At 37.2% G+C, this 17,942-nt stretch overlaps 2 protein-coding genes across 10 annotated transcripts; one reads left to right on the forward strand and one right to left on the reverse strand.

The window, feature by feature from the left end:
- Positions 1-23: 23 nt before the first annotated feature.
- Positions 24-8,438, reverse strand: ABHD13 (abhydrolase domain containing 13). Of its 3 annotated transcripts, none has more exons than XM_058184041.1 (3): positions 8,311-8,402; positions 7,404-7,513; positions 24-1,281 (listed from the first exon to the last, which is right to left on the reverse strand). In XM_058184041.1, exon 3 carries the CDS (start codon positions 1,274-1,276, stop codon positions 233-235), a length of 1,044 nt encoding a protein of 347 aa, XP_058040024.1. In that variant the 5' UTR covers positions 1,277-1,281; positions 7,404-7,513; positions 8,311-8,402; the 3' UTR covers positions 24-232. The 3 variants fall into 3 exon arrangements, with proteins under 3 accessions (XP_058040024.1, XP_058040041.1, XP_058040033.1); XM_058184058.1 differs by having other exon boundaries at positions 7,439-7,513; positions 8,311-8,389; XM_058184050.1 differs by lacking the exon at positions 7,404-7,513 and having other exon boundaries at positions 8,311-8,438.
- An 84-nt stretch (positions 8,439-8,522) lies between these two features.
- Positions 8,523-17,024, forward strand: LIG4 (DNA ligase 4). 7 transcript variants are annotated; one of them, XM_058183809.1, is made up of 4 exons: positions 8,540-8,939; positions 11,480-11,601; positions 12,214-12,278; positions 13,314-17,024. In XM_058183809.1, exon 4 carries the CDS (start codon positions 13,332-13,334, stop codon positions 16,056-16,058), a length of 2,727 nt encoding a protein of 908 aa, XP_058039792.1. In that variant the 5' UTR covers positions 8,540-8,939; positions 11,480-11,601; positions 12,214-12,278; positions 13,314-13,331; the 3' UTR covers positions 16,059-17,024. The 7 variants fall into 7 exon arrangements, 6 of the variants coding, with proteins under 6 accessions (XP_058039792.1, XP_058039783.1, XP_058039773.1 ...); XM_058183800.1 differs by lacking the exon at positions 12,214-12,278; XR_009155154.1 differs by lacking the exons at positions 11,480-11,601; positions 12,214-12,278; positions 13,314-17,024 and adding an exon at positions 9,334-9,457 and having other exon boundaries at positions 8,523-8,939.
- The last annotated feature ends 918 nt before the right edge of the window (positions 17,025-17,942 follow it).

The raw sequence follows: 17,942 nt of genomic DNA on the forward strand, positions 1-17,942 counted from the left end.
TTCCTAAAATAAAATAAAAAACATTTTATTAGAACAAATAGAAGTTTTATTTGTTTACAATGCAGTGTAAAAACTATGTTGGATCATAAATCAGTAGATATCTCCATGTTTAATTTCACTTTTTAAAGATAAATACAGACAGAATACACATTTTAAAAATGGTAATTGATGATCACTTCCCACAAATCCAGGTACAATGCAGTTGTGTCAGAAAGACAGACTGGAATTACAATTATATTATTGTTACATTAGATGTCATTTTTGCCATTTCTTCAGGGGAGTGGCTTTTTAAAACTTCTTTGATAAACTGTTCGAGTGCAGTAAAGTAGCCTTGGCACTGCCAAGTGTCATTATGAGTTCCATCTGGAAATATTGCCAATCTTTTAGTCCGAGCAGGGGAAAGTTCATAAAGTTGCTTCATCATAACTGGAGGAATCAATTGGTCAGCAAGTCCAGAAATGAACAGTGAAGGCATCCTGCACTGAGATATTTTTCTATAAGACAGGAACTTGTTCTTATAGCACCATAAAGGAAGGTACCTCATAGGGAAAAAAGAAAACAGAGTGCTGGCCATATGTGGGATACTAAGGAATGTATTCTCCACCAAAATGGCAGAAATCCTATGAGAATTTTCAGAGGCCAGGTGAATAGCAACTGCTCCCCCCAATGAACGGCCAAAAAGAAAAATTTTTGTCTTGTCAAGATCTGATCTAGTCATCACATAGTCTAGAACAGCCTCAGAATCTAAATAGATGCCATCCTCACTTGCTTCTCCTTCACTCTTACCATAGCCTCTATAGTCAACCAATAATAAATTTACTTTCAGGTTCACCAGCATCAACAAAGCATTTGGTAGTCGATGCCCAATGTTGCCTGCATTCCCATGAAAATAAATGATAGTAGGAGAATATGAGGAATTATCACCTGTGAATCTGAGAAGAATTAGGTTGAGCAACACACCATCTTTGGTTTTGATAAAGATATTCTCATGTGGGATGCCAGTAGGCATGGGAACATAGAGTCGTGATGAAGAGGGTTGCTCAGGGAAATAAAGCAACACATCCTGGAATTTATATAATATACCTGTGATAGATACAAATATTAACAGAGGTAAAATCAGGCCACCATACAAATGAAAAGTCACTATCAAAGGTAAGAGAGAAATACGGCAGACACCCCAGGACCATGACACCAAAGCAAGCATCCACTTTTCAATGGAAGTCCAAAGCATCCATGATTTTTCCATTATAGTAGCCAATGAATCTCTAGTCCACATGAATCCTGAAAGAAGAAAATACACTTAAGCTTAAAACAACATGAACAAAAAAGGTAAAGCAAAACAAATGGTAAGTATAATATATCAGAAAAATTAGATTGCTCTGATAACTGAGCAATGTTTTCGAAAAATAAAACAAAATAAGTGTCTCATCTAAGGCACTTGAAAAATATATTAATTAATTTAACAAATTAATATGAAAATTAAACTAATTTAAAAATTCATAAATAAAAGACAGAGAAAATAGAGATAAGGAAGGTTAAGAGCTTCAACCCTTTCTCTCCTTAGGTTTGACTGATGCCTTCTAAATTAAAGCAAATTAAATTTGTTCTCTTCCCCCATTCACCCCTAAAGAGAAACCCAATTTAACTAGATTTAATCAAAATTCCATCATTTGAATCCATGTACAGACATACCAGCTTGCAGCAATAATTAAAACTCATTACTTGGCAACTCAGAGCCATTACTTAATGTATAAGGGCAATGTTGTGTTCAATGTTGATTCTGCCCTAGTAAGAAACAAGAAAGGAAACTTCATTGCCTGCCATACAATCTCAACATGTGATGGCCTTTCTTTGGCTATGCCTTAATTGAAAATACTTCTACAATTGAGACCGCTGATTTTTACCAATTCCCCTCCTATTCTTTCTTCAGCATATTACACTCTGTTCTAAAGATTGAAAGGATGGATTACAAAAGAGACAATCTTACTATGAAAATATGCTATCTAAAAATTTTCAAAGAAATTGCGAGCTGGAACACAAAATATATTAAGTGGAGAAAACAGGGCAATGTAATGCTTTGTATCTGAAGTGCTTCCCCAAAGACATGAGTAGCCTTGACTCCTTTAATGAGACACAGACAGATGCAATGTTTGTACTTCTACATGCAAAGTATCATCTCTATTCCATAAAGTATTTAAATGTGAATGTAAGATGGTACAACCAAGTACATGGAAGGGGGTATAATAGGTATCACAGACTTTTCTAAGTTATTACTCTAAGGTAAAAAAAAAGGATCAACTTTGGCCTTAGATGTGAGATACAAGATGCAGAATGGCTGAGATCACAAAGTGCTGTAGGATAAAGGAATGCAAGTGAAGAATCAAGATAACATCACAGCTCATGCTTGACATGTTTAGGTAGCAGCTGACTTCTCACTTTTATGCAACACCATTCTAGTTTATAACTTAGGTTCAGATAATTCAAGACCTACGTGTTTTTTCAGCCTTCTGTATCTTATGATCACCTCTCTTCCTGCCAATTCAATAGAGACCAGGGCTGGGAGAAGGACATACAAGTGAATCCCCTTTAGATCCTCCCATTTATACTGAAACTGTGGCACAGTATATAGAATGTAAGACACATACTCTAGACTACTAAACATATAAATGTAGAACGGATAAGTTATGGAAGATCAACCCTGCTTGCTTTGTAGGGCAGATTTCCAGGCCAGCAAATATTTGCGCTGATTTTTTTAAAAATTATATAGGAAAAAAACCCTTTTTCAAACTTGGGGTGACAGAAGTTGTATTATCTTTCTAAACTATGTAAGATAACTAAGGCTCTTTTCTACTTTTAAAACTTTCACAAAGCCATGTGTTCTTCCAAAAGGGATGGTTCCTTGAACAATGAAAACATCTTCATTGATGCTTGGTAGAATGGTTATACTACAGCCACCTAACTCCACAACCTGCATCTCAGACACACCAACAACAACCAAGCCTCCTACAATTGACCCCATCCCATTAGGTTCACAACCCCTAGTGATCACAGAAAAGGAAGTGCAGGACCTATTTCACAGACAAAAGCCAGGAAAAGCTCCAGGCCCAGACAAGATAACTCCTTCTTGCTTAAAAGTTTGTGCTGACCAATTGGCCCCCATCTTCACCCGTATCTTCAATAAATCACTAGAGATATGCTATGTTCCTTCTTGCTTCAAACGCTCTACTATCATCCCAGTGCCGAAGAAGCCCACCATCAAGGAACTGAATGACTACAGACCAGTTGCTCTAACATCTGTAGTCATGAAAATCTTTGAAAGGCTAGTGCTATCCCACTTGAAAACCATCACGGATCCGCTGTTAGACTCCTTACAATTTGCATACTGAGCAAATAGATCAACAGATGATGCTTTTAATATGGCTCTGCACTACATCCTACATCATCTTGAATCTCCAAAGACCTATGCAAGGGTCCTCTTTGTAGACTTTAGTTCAGCATTCAATACCATCATTCCAGACACTTTTCTAACTAAGCTAAACCAGCTACAGGTACCTGAACAGTCTTGTAAGTGGATCATAAGCTTCCTAACAAACAGGAAGCAGCAGGTGAAGCTAAGCAGAATCACATCAAATACCTGTACAATTAGTACAGGGGCCCCCCAAGACTGTGTGCTCTCTCCACTTCTCTTCTTTCTGTATACCAATGACTGCATCTCTAACAATCCATCTGTTAAACTACTGAAGTTTGCAGATGACACAACAGTGATTGGTCTCATTCGAGACAATGATGAATCCGCATACAGACAGGAACGACTAGCCTTGTGGTGCGACCGAAACAATCTGGAACTGAACACACTCAAAACCATAGAAATGATGGTAGACTTTAGGAGAAACCCTTCCATACTTCCACCTCTCACAATACTAGACAACACAGTATCAACAGTAGTAACTTTCAAATTTCTAGGTTCTACCATATCAAAAGATCTAAAATGGACAGCTAACATCAAAAATGTCATCAAAAAGGCACAACAAGGAATGTTCTTTCTGTGCCAACTGAGAAAGCTCAAACTGCCCAAGGAGCTGCTGATCCAGTTCTACAGAGGAATTCTTGAATCTGTCATCTGCACCTGGTTTCTAACTATCTGGTTTGTTTCTGCAACCCAGCAAGGCAGACACAGACTTCAGAGGATAATTAGAATTGCTGAAAAAACAATGGCTACCAACCTGCCTTCCGTTGAGGACCTGTATACTGCACGAGTCAAAGAGGGCTGTGAAAATATTTACATACTCCTCACATCCTGGACATAAACTGTTTCAACTCCTACCCTCAAAACGATGCTATAGAGCACTGCACACCAGAAGAACTAGACACAAGAACAGTTTTTTTCCCGAACGCCATCACTCTGCTAAACAAATAATTCCCTCAACACTGTCAAACTATTTACTACTATTAATCTTCTCATCATTCCCATCACCCATCTCCTTCCACTTATGACTGTATGACTGTAACTTTGTTGCTTGTATCCTTACGATTTTTATTGATATTGTTTCCTGATTGCTTATTTGTACCCTATGACTATCACTAAGTGTTGTATCATTAAGTGTTAAATTTGTACCCAGTGACTATCATTAAGTGTTTTAAGTGTTGTACCTTGATGAAGGTATCTTTTTTTATGTAAACTGAGAGCATATGCACCGAGATAAATTCCTTGTGTGTCCAATCCCACTTGGCCAATAAAAAATTCTACTCTGTTCTGTTCTGTTACAATCTTACCTGCTATATTTCAGTTAATTTCTGTTAATATCCAAATGCGGATAAGAAAATGACAAATTTTGATGACACAAACTCTCATATTAACCTTAAGTATTAATCTTTTCATCCTTTTCCTTAACATCCCATTTGTGTTGCATCATTTTAAACTATACCCTCAGTAAATGCCTGAGGGTATTTACTGACACATTTAATTAAACAAACAAACTGTTTCAGCAGCCTTCTAGGTTAAACAGCAGCACATTAACTTTTTTAAATAGATTAGTAAGGTTCTTCAGCTTGATAAGCGCTGAACCTGTAGAACTGATTCAAAGAAATTTTAAAAAACCATTATCATCCAGTAATATCTATACTAGCATAATAATTATTATGCATAAAGTTTTATGGCCAAATCTATTTACTCTAATTTTGATAAAAGCTGCTGAAAAAACAAAATCTTCCAAGGCTACTAATGAAGTGTACAACTTCATTAATGATTTGATCCAAAATAGGATGAGCAGAACTATAGCTATGCAGCAGTTTCCTGTCTCATCCAGCCCACTTGCAGCTTCAGGATTATATTATAAACTACCCAGAATCATTTAGCTCACGAGTGCAAAACTCACTGCATCACGTGGCATTTTTTCCATTGCCAGATCTGGGGTGGGTGTGGCCTGCACATGATGCATCCGGCCCGCGGGTCACCAGTTTGACACCCCTGACTTAGGGTGATATAGTAATGTGATGAATGAATGAACTGTTTGAAAATCAGATGGCCAATCAGATGGCCATTTTAGCTGCAGTAGCTTTATATCCCTCAAACCAGGTGCTTACAGTTGAGGGAACCATCAAGAACAGCATTGGAGTAGATTGCAGCTGGATCAGAGAACCAGGAACTGCACTCATGTGCTTTCATTTTGAATCACACAAACTTTAGCCAATGTCATACAGAAAAAATATTTTAGATACACAAATGCTTTAGTCTAATGACATACCAAAAATGACTTGAGGAAAATATCACAAACATCTCATCATTCAGGAATCTAAAAATATTATATCAGCACCCATGAATTTGAAATATCTTTCTTCAGCTCCTACAGGATTGGTACTTAAAAGCATAATGATGGTTTTGTGCAAAGGATAATTAAACTGCCTCTCAGAATTACTACCTTCTCATTTGGTATTCTTAGATTTAATTTTTTTAATCAGATTTCTAACAAATATGGTAATCAGGATTGCCAAGAAAAAAAACTTGTACATGATAACCTTGACATTAAAAGTAATAGTATTTCAGTCTTATTTCAAACTATTATAAACGACTACCATGGTTGGAGTCATAGAATTTTAAATGCCTGATTTCATTGAGACTACTTTATCTACGGTATTTATCATCCATCTATGCCCTAATCCTGGAACTGAACAATTGCAACAGTAATATTAATTTTACAGTATTATTTTAGCTCTGGTTTTTCTTCACTCTTTTAAAAAAATAATCATAGCTGTTGATTTTTGTCATTATTCCAGCCCTGCAAAATATATGTTTAAGTGTTACTTATTCTATATTTGTTCCTTGGTAATAATAAGTGATGAAGAGATCAAAGATTACCAGTAATGAGTAACAAAGAATCTAGAAGTTTAAACTATCTGTTTTGCAGATTTCATTATTTTTTCAACCTGATGTGTTTAACTTGCAGCATCATGAGAATCATTTAACTGTTCTCTGAAAATTAAACTCAAAAGAAAATAGACAGATTCAAAAACATAGATGGGAATAGGATACCCTTCCTACTTTCTCACATGTTCTCAATTTCTAGAATGTTTAATTTTAAGTTAATATTCAGCTTTGTGCTAAAGAAACAAGTCAGATTCACAAACCATATTGGAAATTGATTTATTTCAAGCTGACCACCTTGTTTTACAAGAAAAAAATTGGTTTCTAGATCATACTAACTTTAAATTTATTATATAAAACAATGTTACAAAATTGCTTCTACCATAGGGTAGGGTTATAGTACATAAGTCTAAGGTTTCAAATCAAATTTGTTGCAGACTCTCCACACAATGTTAATCTATTGCTTGGAAATACTATTTGTGTGCCTTTCAATCTGCTTTACCAGAAAATCTTTAAAAATTTGTTCTTAAAGTAATCAAATAAACCAACTATCCTAATTTTTAGCATTATTTTTAATGCCATGGTTTACATTAGTGTAAATTCTTGGAAGAAATATCTACAGATATGCTCTATATAATATAGAAGAAGAATACACTATGTTTTATAATAATAGCATGGAGAAAATAGTTTAAATTGGCCCCATGCAATCAATGTTTCATACAAAAACATGGAAGAAACCCAACTATATCTTATATATCCACTAGTGGTATCTCAACAGTGCAAATTGCACATAATGCATTTGTGATAGAAATGAATATCACAAAGGGTTCGGTGTGCTTGTTTGTGTACTCCAAAGGAAGCCTATTGTATTTCTGAAATAAGCCAGTATTTTTCCAAACCTAAATAATTTCTGGGTATGAGCTAAGGTATTTATTAGCAATCTAATGTAATGTACATAAACAATAGAATCTGGCACTGATTCGAGAAACTACATGGTAATATATGCTAATAGAAACACAAAAGGCAGCTGATGCTTTCATACCTAAGGATCAACTTCTTGAAGAAAATGTCTCTTACATAAGCCATCTCTTTTCAACTTTAGATCAGGAACTGTTTTATAACAAAGAATTCCCACAGGATTTAGAAATGGAGCTAGGACAGAAAATAAAGAAGTTCAAATAGTAACTATTTCAATTACTTACTACTATATTTGTTTTGAAACGATCTTACTGTTCACAAATCCTACTAGGAGGATTTGGAGTTAAATATTTTAGTAAGCTTTATGTTACTGTTTATTAAGCCATAAGAAAACGTGACCAACAGGAAAGAACTACACTCTCATCCACTTTTAGAAGCGTTCAACAGAGTGTTCGACACTGTGGCTCTCCTCTGGCCAAACCTGATATATTACAAAAGATCGACAGTCTTCCAACGTATGTTTGTCTTAAAAACAATCGTGGGAGCAATTCGGATAGGCAGAGGCTCGGGTACAACAGCCTAATCTCAGCTGTCAACTAGGGCCAACCTTTCCCAATTCGGGGCAGTTCAGAAAGTCAAAACTACAAGTTCCAGCCTCCCCAGCCATCAAGGCTCATTTCAGGGTTGAGCACTATTTCCCAACGCCGCGGGGAAACGTCCTTTTCGAAAGACCTCAGAAATCCCCCGGCCTCGAGTGTGAGGAGGAAACGCTTCCGAGAGGAGAACTACCAGTACATACGGGGCAGCCCTTCCGCGCCCACCCGGGGACTGTCGAGAGAAACGCACAGCGGCACGAAGGGAGAGGCAGAAGGCGAAGCGCTCGATAGACCTGGCGACGCCCAACCCCGTGGACACTTTGAGACGGCTGTTCCCCCACCCCACCTCGAAGGGGAGAGGACGGCGGCGCCCCTCCGCTTCCTAGCTAAGCGCGCAGGCCTCTGCTCGAATCAGCGGACTCCCAGCACACCAACCTCATCGCTGCCCGGGACGGGACACTCTGCATCCCATCCTTCCTCCTCTTGGACCGGGCTCGACTCGCTCAGCCGTCACTTCCGGGAAACCGAATCGACAACGTCACAAGTGCTTCCGGCCAACGAGTGGCGAGGACGGATCGTCTTGAACCGACTCAAAGAGCGCTGCGCACCAAAATTGGTGAACGCAGCAGAAATTGGCCAGAGACGCGCTGGCGGGGGCGGGCCTTCTTTCTCGGATTCGAGGGCAAGCCAGCGTTCCTGTTTCTATGGCGACTTCCGAACACTTCCTGTGAAGTTCCGGAAGTAGCGCGTTAATAGGCCGCGGTTCGCCGTGGAACGAGGAGGTGCTGTTCTCCCTGATTACCGTAGCTTGTAATCTGCCGGTGAGAATACATTTGGGTACATATCACATATACTCGTGAATAAGCCAACGCTAGCATTTTTAACCAAAGTAGCATGAAAAATGTGCCGTCTACCGATAAGGCAATCCTTGAAGTTTCTCTTAGTTTTCAAATTTGACTTCTCTGTGGATGGTTTATTTTTGGGTTAAAAGGTCAAGGATTGGTTTACAGTGTTTGCAGATGGACTTACTCGTAAACATATACACCGGTACTTTACTTTAAAAGGTAACCTTATATACTTACTTACTTACTTACTTATTTATTTTGTCACAACAGTATATATAAGCATAAGCATGAAAATAACTATATAATATATAAGCATAAGTATGTAATAACTATATTAATTGGATATAACGAAAGGAAACAATAGGACAGGAACGGTAGGCACTTTTGTGCTCTTATGCACACCCCTTACGGACCTCTTAGGAATGGGGTGAGGTCAATAGTAGACAGTTTTTGGTTAAAGCTTTGGGGACTTTGAGAAGAGACCACAGAGTCAGGTAGTGTATTCTAAGCATTAACAACTCTGTTACTGAAGTCATATTTTCTGCAGTCGAGATTGGAGCGGTTCACATTAAGCTTATATCTATTGTTTGCTCTTGTATTGTTATGATTCAAGCTGAAGCAGTCTTCAACTGGAAGGACGTTGTAACAGAGGATTCTATGAGTTAAACACAGGTCATGTTGAAGGTGGCGGAGTTCTAAGTTTTCTAAACCCAGGATTTCAAGTCTGGTGGCATAAGTTATTTTGTTGTATTCAGAGGAGTGGAGAACTCTTCTTGTAAAATATTTCTGGACACGTTCAATTGTGTTGATGTCTGAAATGTGGTATGGGTTCCAGACAGACGAGCTGTATTCAAGAATTGGTCTAGCAAAAGTTTTATAAGCTCTGGTTAGTAGAGTAGTGTTTCTGGAGAAGAAGCTACGTAAGATTAGGTTTACAACTCTTAAAGCCTTTTTTGCGATGTAGTTGCAGTGGGCTTTGGCATTTAGATCATTTGATATGAAAACTCCAAGGTCTTTAACAGGGTGGGGGTCATCTATAAGATAATGTTCATCGAGTTTGTATTTAGTGTTTAGATTCTTTTTTCCAATGTGTAAGACAGAGCATTTGCTGGTTGAGATTTGGATTTGCCAAATTTTTGACCATTCTGATGGTCAAAGGTCTTTTTGAAGGGTAGCTGTATTGTTGGTAGTGTTAAATAGTTTGACATCATCAGCGAAAAGAACACAATTACTTTTAATATGGTAATACTTGTGGATACATTCATCTATGAATAAGCTGAACCCATTTTTTCCGGATATACTTTGACACTTCGAATTCTAGGCTTATGCCTGAGGTATATCCAGGAATTTACAACTGGGTTACTTAGTGATTGTTTGAAGTTACAACAGACCCTTTCAGATTCAAAGTTTTGAAGGCTGCCTCCCCCACTGGTCACATGACAACCAGCCTGCATTTATGGTTGCTTGCAATGGCCTGCAGTCACATGACCATGACTTATAATGTTTTTGCTAAAACTGGTTTTATTTCTGGTTTCTGACAAAGAATGCTCCCTAACAAACAATGGATTTGCTTAATGGCTGCAACATTCAATTAACTGCCATGTTTGCCTAACAACTGCTGCAAAAGCCATCATAAAATTGTGGGTAGCCGCATGATGATGCAGTTGATGCTCATCATGACTTATGGCCATAATTGCAAGCTCAATTATGGGCATAATTTGAGGACTATCTGTATAGTATCTGTACGTTGTAGAGGACTGCTGGAAATGGGTCAAAAGCTGTAACCAACCCTGCTAAATTAAGCAGTGCTGTGCTTGATCCTGTTGGCTTTTTGCAAAGTTTTTAAAAAAACAAAACAGCTATATACTCAGACCTGGGACTTGGAATGTGTTAAGGGCCCTATTACATGACTTTTCTATTAGTTGATTAATCATCACAGCTGTTTATACTTATTTATTTTTTGGATGTTTTATTGTTTTAATATCTTTACATTGTTTTATAATTTTAGAATTCTAATCTGCTCAGAGTTACTTGGTTGAGTTGGGCAGGTATAGAAATTGAACAAACAAACAAACAAATAAAGAAATCTACCATAGCTAAATGGGCAATATTATTCTGGGAGTGCTAGCAGTTAAGAGTGCCTCCTCTTCCCCCAACAGTTCTTGGGATAGGAAAATTGGTGGTTAAAGAGCAGCTGTCCAAACATGCTTTTCTTGCCATTCCTCTTAGCTGCCAGATCTGGCACTAACTGTTGGAGACATGGCTGATTAACTCATTCAGTGAGTCCAGATTTTCCTACTGCTATAAGGCAAATGGTCCTGAAGATCAGTAGGCAAGGTTTGGGGCAGGGACATATACACAGCAGCCTCTGGCTGTCAAACCAATATTATCTTGATACAAGATAAAACAGGTAGATGACAGGGCACAGCTTCTACCAAAAGAAACTGAAAATCTAACTATATTGTATATACCATAGATTTAAAATATAGTTTAAAACTGGAACTGGAAAATATGTGTTCAGGGTACCTTCTCTGTGGGTCAGAATGCATTAATGGTAACTTAATCACTTGTCGTCCTCCAAGTATGGTTGCTGAAGTGTCTCTAATCTGCAGTTAAGAGGCTGTGGGAATGACAAGTTTGGTGTAGTTTGATGGTTCTGATTTATAAACCAGGAGAGATTGAGTTCTAGGTCTCCCAATAATTGGCTCTATTTTTTTGTTTCTTTATTAGAGTTTTATCCTGCCTTTATTACTTTTTAGGTAACTCAATAGCAACAACAAACATCTATATCGCTTCACAGAGTCAGCATATTGCCACCAACAATCTAGGTCCTCATTTTACTGACCTCAGGAGGATGGAAGGCTGAGTCAAAATTGAGCTGGTGAGAATTGAACTGCCAAACTGCAGCTGATAGTCAACAGAAGTAGCCTGCAGTACTGCATTCTAACCACTGTGCCACCACCACTCAAGATGGTGAACAATGTGCTACTTCCTCCTCTGATTTTTCTTTTCTTTTCTTTCTTTTTTTTGTCACAACAGTATACGCAAACATTGACATAAAAATAACAACATATCATATAAACATATAAACATGTATATAGGCTAAATATATATATAAAATATAAAATATAGGCTAAAATATGTATATATATAAGCAAAGTATTAATTTGATATAATGAAAGGGAACAATAGGATAGGAACGGTAGGCACTTTTGTGCTCTTATGCATGCCCCTTATAGTCCTTTTAGGAATGGGGTGAGGTAGACAGTTTTTGGTTAAAGATTTTGGGATTTTGAGATGAGACCACAGGGTCAGGTAGTGAGTTCCAAGCGTTTACAACTCTGTTACAGAAGTCATATTTTCTGCAAACAAGATTGAAGTGCTTAACATTAAGTTTGAATCTATTTTTTGCTCTTGTAATATTGCGATTGAAGCTGAAGTAGTCTTTAACAGGAAGGACATTGCAATAGATGATTTTGTATGTTAAACACAGGTCTTGTCGGAGTCGGCGGAGTTCTAAATTTTCTAATCCCAGGATTTCAAGTCTGGTGGTATAAGGTATTTTGCTGTTTTCAGAGGAGCGGAGAACTCTTCTTGTAAAATATTTCTGGACGCGTTCAATTGTATTAATGTCTGAGATGTGGTATGGGTTCCAGACAGGTGAGCTGTATTCAAGAATAGGTCTAGCAAATGTTTTGTATGCTCTGGTTAGTAGTGCAGAGTTTTTGGAAAAGAAGCTGTGTAAAATTAGGTTTACAACTCTTAGAGCTTTTTTTGTTATGTAGTTGCAGTGGCCTTTGGCATTTAGGTCATTTTCCTACCACAACAAACCTGTGAGGTGGGTTGTGTTGAGAGAGAGTGGTCCAAAGTCACCCAGCGGGACTAGAATTCAGTCTCCTGGTTTCTAGGCCAGCACCTTAACCACTACACCAAACTCTCTCTCTAATCTTCTGGGACTAAGGATGCTGGATGCAGAAAGCAAAGGAAAGAATATAAGCAGAGCATGCTGCATGTAGAGGTCCCTTCATCACCTGGTGCCATTGTACCACATTAAACATTAAAATTTGATGACTTACAAAGGACTGTGGGAGCATCAATGAAAAGTCTGGTGAGGTTACATGTAGCTTTATGTCTCAATTAGTACACTTTTCCTTTATAATCAGTGTTTGCTCAGTTTTCCTCATTGTGTTGCCATATAGTACTACTATATCATCATAAAGCAAAAACACCTTCAAAGGTAAATTAAGACCATAAAGTTAGAATAACGGGATATGAAAAGAAACAATATAATAAAAATAAAATGGGAAGCTTCTTTGCTTACAGAGTATATAGCACTGCAGTCTAAAACTCTTTTATTTAGTGTCTCAGGTGGCCTGTGTATTTCATCTGGTAATAGTCTGATAACCAGTAGAACATGTTTCTAACTACCATGGCATAGCTGGAACCATAGAATAAGACTAACTATATTACTTTGAGTTTAATGTTCATTATACAATGTCGAGGTATACAATTAATTCACGGTAAAACAATAAGTAAAAATGAAACTAAAAAGAGCTACGCATTTGTGATTCCTTTGGTTGTTTCTTTTTGTAGAGAAAAAAAGCATCTAAAATGGCTTCAGTCCTCACTTCACATTCATCTTCCGAGCTAACTGTAGCATCACAAGTCCCATTTGGAGATCTCTGTTCAACATTAGAACGAATACAGAAGTGCAAATCCCGATCAGATAAAACAAGATATTTCAAGGATTTTCTAGATTCCTGGAGGAAATTTCATGATGCTCTTCATAAAAATGAGAAGGATGTGGTAGATTCTTTTTATCCTGCAATGAGGCTTATTCTTCCACAGTTGGAAAGAGAGAGGATGGCTTATGGAATTAAAGAAACAGTGCTTGCTAAGCTCTATATTGAGTTGCTAAATTTACCCAAAGATGGAAAAGATGCTTTAAAACTTTTAAATTTTCGAACACCCACTAGCTCACAAGGAAATGTTGGAGACTTTGCTATGATTGCCTACTTTGTTTTAAAATCAAGATGCATCAACAAAGGCCAACTGACCATACAACAAGTAAATGATCTTCTAGATTCTGTTTCTAATAATAATGCTGCCAAAAGGAAGGATCTAGTTAAGAAGAGCCTTCTTCAGTTAATAACCCAGAGCTCAGCACTAGAACAGAAGTGGTTGATTAGGATGATCATAAAGGATTTGAAACTAGGTGTCAGCCAACAAACCTTATTTTCTATTTTCCATCCTGATGCTGCAGAATTGCACAGTGTCACAACAGATTTGGAAAAGGTTTGTAGGCAGCTGCATAATCCTTCGGTATCACTTAGCGATGCTTCTATTACATTATTTTCTGCCTTTAAACCAATGCTTGCTTCTATTGCCAGTGTGCGCCAAATTGAGAAACAAATGAATAATCAGACTTTTTACATAGAGACCAAATTAGATGGTGAACGAATGCAGATGCACAAAGATGGAGATGTTTACAAATACTTTTCCAGAAATGGATATGATTATACTCAGCAGTTTGGTGCTTCTCCCCTCGAAGGTTCATTGACTCCTTTCATTCATCAGGCCTTTAAAAATATTCAAAACTGCATTCTGGATGGTGAAATGATGGCCTATAATCCTACCACCCAGACTTTTATGCAGAAAGGAAGCAAGTTTGACATCAAAAGGATGGTGGATGATTCTGAATTACAAACATGCTTCTGTGTATTTGATGTTCTTATGGTCAATGACCAAAAGTTGGGTCATGAGATGCTGAGCAAAAGATACAATATATTAAATACAATTTTTACACCAATACCTGGTCGAGTACAGATTGTTTCTAGAATTCAAGCAAACACACAGAAAGAAGTAGTAGATGCCCTAAACGAAGCCATTGATAACAGAGAAGAAGGAATTGTAATAAAAGACCCCATATCAATTTACAAGCCAGATAAGCGTGGGGAAGGATGGCTGAAGATCAAGCCAGAATATGTCAGTGGGTTGATGGATGAACTGGACCTTTTAATTATTGGAGGCTACTGGGGTAAAGGTCTCCGTGGTGGCATGATATCTCATTTTTTATGTGCAGTTGCTGAGACTCCTTTGCCTGGTGAAAAACCATCTAAATTCCATTCCATTTGTCGTGTTGGTTCTGGTTGCACTATGAAGGAACTGTATGATCTTGGCTTGAAATTAGCCACATATTGGAAAAAATATGATAGGAAGGTTCCACCTTGTAATATCTTATGTGGTGTTGAGAAGCCTCAAGTCTATATTGATCCCTGTAATTCCGTGATTGTTCAGATTAAAGCTGCTGAGATTGTGAATAGTGATATGTATAAAACAGAATGCACATTACGTTTTCCACGCATTGAAAGAATAAGGGAAGATAAAGAATGGTATGAATGTATGACTCTTGACCTTCTAGAACAACTCAGAAGTAAAGCTGCTGGGAAGCTTGCAACAAAACACCTTGATGTAGTTGAGGATGAACCACAAGAAAAGAAGCGTAAAACTCTGGCAAAAATTAAAAAAGCAATTGGTTTAATGGATCATTTTAAAGCACCCGATCTTTCTAAAATAAACAAAGTTTCTAATATTTTTGAAGATGTTGAGTTTTGTATTATGACTGGGACACAAAATTATTCAAAGTATGCCCTGGAAAGCAAAATAGCAGAATATGGTGGCAGCATAGTTCAAAATCCTGGGCCAGATACTTACTGTGTTGTGGCAGGTACTGAGAATGTTAGAGTGAAAAATATTATTTCTTCCAACAGTTATGATGTTGTGAGAGCAGAATGGCTTTTACAATGTTTCCAAGCTGGAAAGTTTGTGCCTTGGCAGCCTGCTTTTATGATTCACATGTCTCCTGAAACAAAGCAACATTTTGCTTGTGAATATGATACTTATGGTGATAGTTTCACAGCTGATACTGATCCACTAGAGTTGAAGGCAGTGTTCTCAAGAATTAATACCTCTGAAGAGATTTCTCAGGATGTGATTGCTGACATAGAAGCCCGTTATTCTTGGGAAAGTTCCCTAAGTATGTTCAGGCAACAAACCATTTACCTGAGTCTTTTTGATGAAATGGGCAATTCAAGGGACAGAATAAATCAAACCAGATGTTTAACTGTAGAGTTGATACTTCGCTTTCATGGAGCAAAAATAGTGTCACAGCTTGAGGAAGGTGTATCCCATGTAATCAGTGGAGATCATTCTGATTTGAAGAAAATAAAAGCCATCAGAAGGACATTTAAGAAAAAGTTTAAAATTGTGTCTGAACAATGGATAAAGGATTCTGTTAAAGCTGGAGAATTACAAAATGAAAACTTGTACGTAATGTAAGATTTTAATTTGTAAGAAAAGTCTTGTTAGGGTTGTGCAAAGCATTTGATTTGCAGTAACAGGAGTGGGAATGAAGTGCATCTCTTTCAAAATAGCCATGCTTTCTGCAAGACGATGTGGCTGCTTCCAAAGTTCTTTTCAAAGCACACTCTCACCTGGCAGAATGTGCTTTTTGAATGTGTTGCACAATTCTATTCTTTTAATATTCCAACTCTTTTGAAGGTATGTAAATGAAAGAAAAGGATGCTCAGGAAAACAGAATGATGATTATTTCTCAGTTTTATGTTTTTATCTGTTTTACCTAGCTTTTAATATATTTATAGGAAAACCTATATTAATCAATTATATCTATTAAAATGTACAGATCCTAAATAAATTTTATTATTTGCAGCCAACAGGGGTATATTTGAAATTTGCAGTACTGAATGTGGTTTGAGATGTGGTTTGTTTTAAAAAGTGCCATCTATCTAAATCCATGTTTCATTCATGTTTAATGTATTGTTGTAATGATGAATTTTTAAATGAATGGATATGTATCCTCAGAATTCAAAACATCTATAATCTTAAATGCATCATAGGAGTGCTTTCCCCAGCAAAGAGGCTTTTAGTTTGACAAACATAATTAAAGTTTTAGCAAAGGAGAATCCAGGGATCTCTCTTCTGAAACTTGAAAGGCTGCTTTTCAGTAGTATAGCAAGAATAGTTTTCTTTTTCCATCATTCTGTAATAAATATTTAATATAATTAAAGAATGTATATATTTTAAAATCTGATTCTGCTTTGAAATAAGTAATTAGTTGAGCATATTTAATTTTATGTATATATTCAAGGTTATGTTGATGACTGTGCAGTACAATTTCTAGTAATGTGTTTTATTAAAAGATATTAGGATTAAACATGCTTGGGATAAACAGATGTCCATCATCTGACAAAAATTTCAAAAATAAAAAAATAATTAAAATATTAATTAACTAGGTTTTTTAATTAATTAAAAAGAAAAGGCTTTTCCAAAGAAGACAGAAGCCTGCAGGGATGGGGTAGATCTGACATCCCTGGAGACCTCCATTCTCCGTGCAAAAAGGCTCTTCCAAAGAGCATGGAAGCATACATAAGAACACAACATCTAAAGAAATCAGTTTCACCAGCATCTGAGAAGACGGCTACTTTTTTGCCACCTGGCCTTGAGCTCTGCTGATCTTCAAAAGGTAAGAAGGCCTGAATAGTAGGGAACTATGAGATATTTCAGAGGATCAGAGAGGCCTTCAGAGGGTGCAGAGATGGCTGGAAGCAGGGGGTCTTGTTCCTGCACTAGGCCCCCATTGTCTTCCCCATCCATGAAGTACCTCATTCACATTTAACAACCTGTGCATTCAATTAACTAATGCATTGGGGGAGGAGTGATGAGGCGCCTTCATTCAACATGATTCAGTTAATGTTATGACCATAATGGGCAGATGCTTTTATAGTCATAACTTGAGGACTACTGGTAGTGGTGTTTCTCAAGAGGTAGTGAATGTGGGCAATGTATATATAAGTGCAAGAGGCAGTAGAACATGGTAGTTTTGATGGTTGTGGAAAATGGGTTAATAGGAATTATTGAAGAGAGTAAAGGAACAAACTTCAATGCTAAGGATAAAGAAACCTGACACTTAAAAAAAAAGACATAGTAAGAAAGAGAAAAGCCTACCTAGAAGGATGGGGGGCCAACAAAAAAACCAAAACTCCTAAAAATGGGAAAATTAAACCCTACTTAAACAAAAATAAAAACTTATTACTCCCTAATTATATCTAATTCTATATAATTTAAATAATGTGATGCATGTATGCATTGGAAAGTTATTACAGTGGTTGTATTAAAGCTGCCAAGAGTTTCTGGATTGCTGCA

Source organism: Ahaetulla prasina, chromosome 1, assembly GCF_028640845.1.
Source record: "Ahaetulla prasina isolate Xishuangbanna chromosome 1, ASM2864084v1, whole genome shotgun sequence".
Classification (NCBI taxonomy): Eukaryota; Metazoa; Chordata; class Lepidosauria; order Squamata; family Colubridae; genus Ahaetulla; species Ahaetulla prasina.

Bases quoted from the DNA above. Each gene is read 5' to 3' on its own strand.
- ABHD13 (XM_058184050.1), bottom strand. From the start codon at position 1,276: ATGTGGACTAGAGATTCATTGGCTACTATAATGGAAAAATCATGGATG.
- LIG4 (XM_058183781.1), top strand. From the start codon at position 12,201: ATGTTAAACACAGGTCTTGTCGGAGTCGGCGGAGTTCTAAATTTTCTA. The intron at 12,279-13,313 runs GTATTTTGCTGT...TTCTTTTTGTAG, and splicing joins TTCAAGTCTGGTGGTATAAG to AGAAAAAAAGCATCTAAAAT.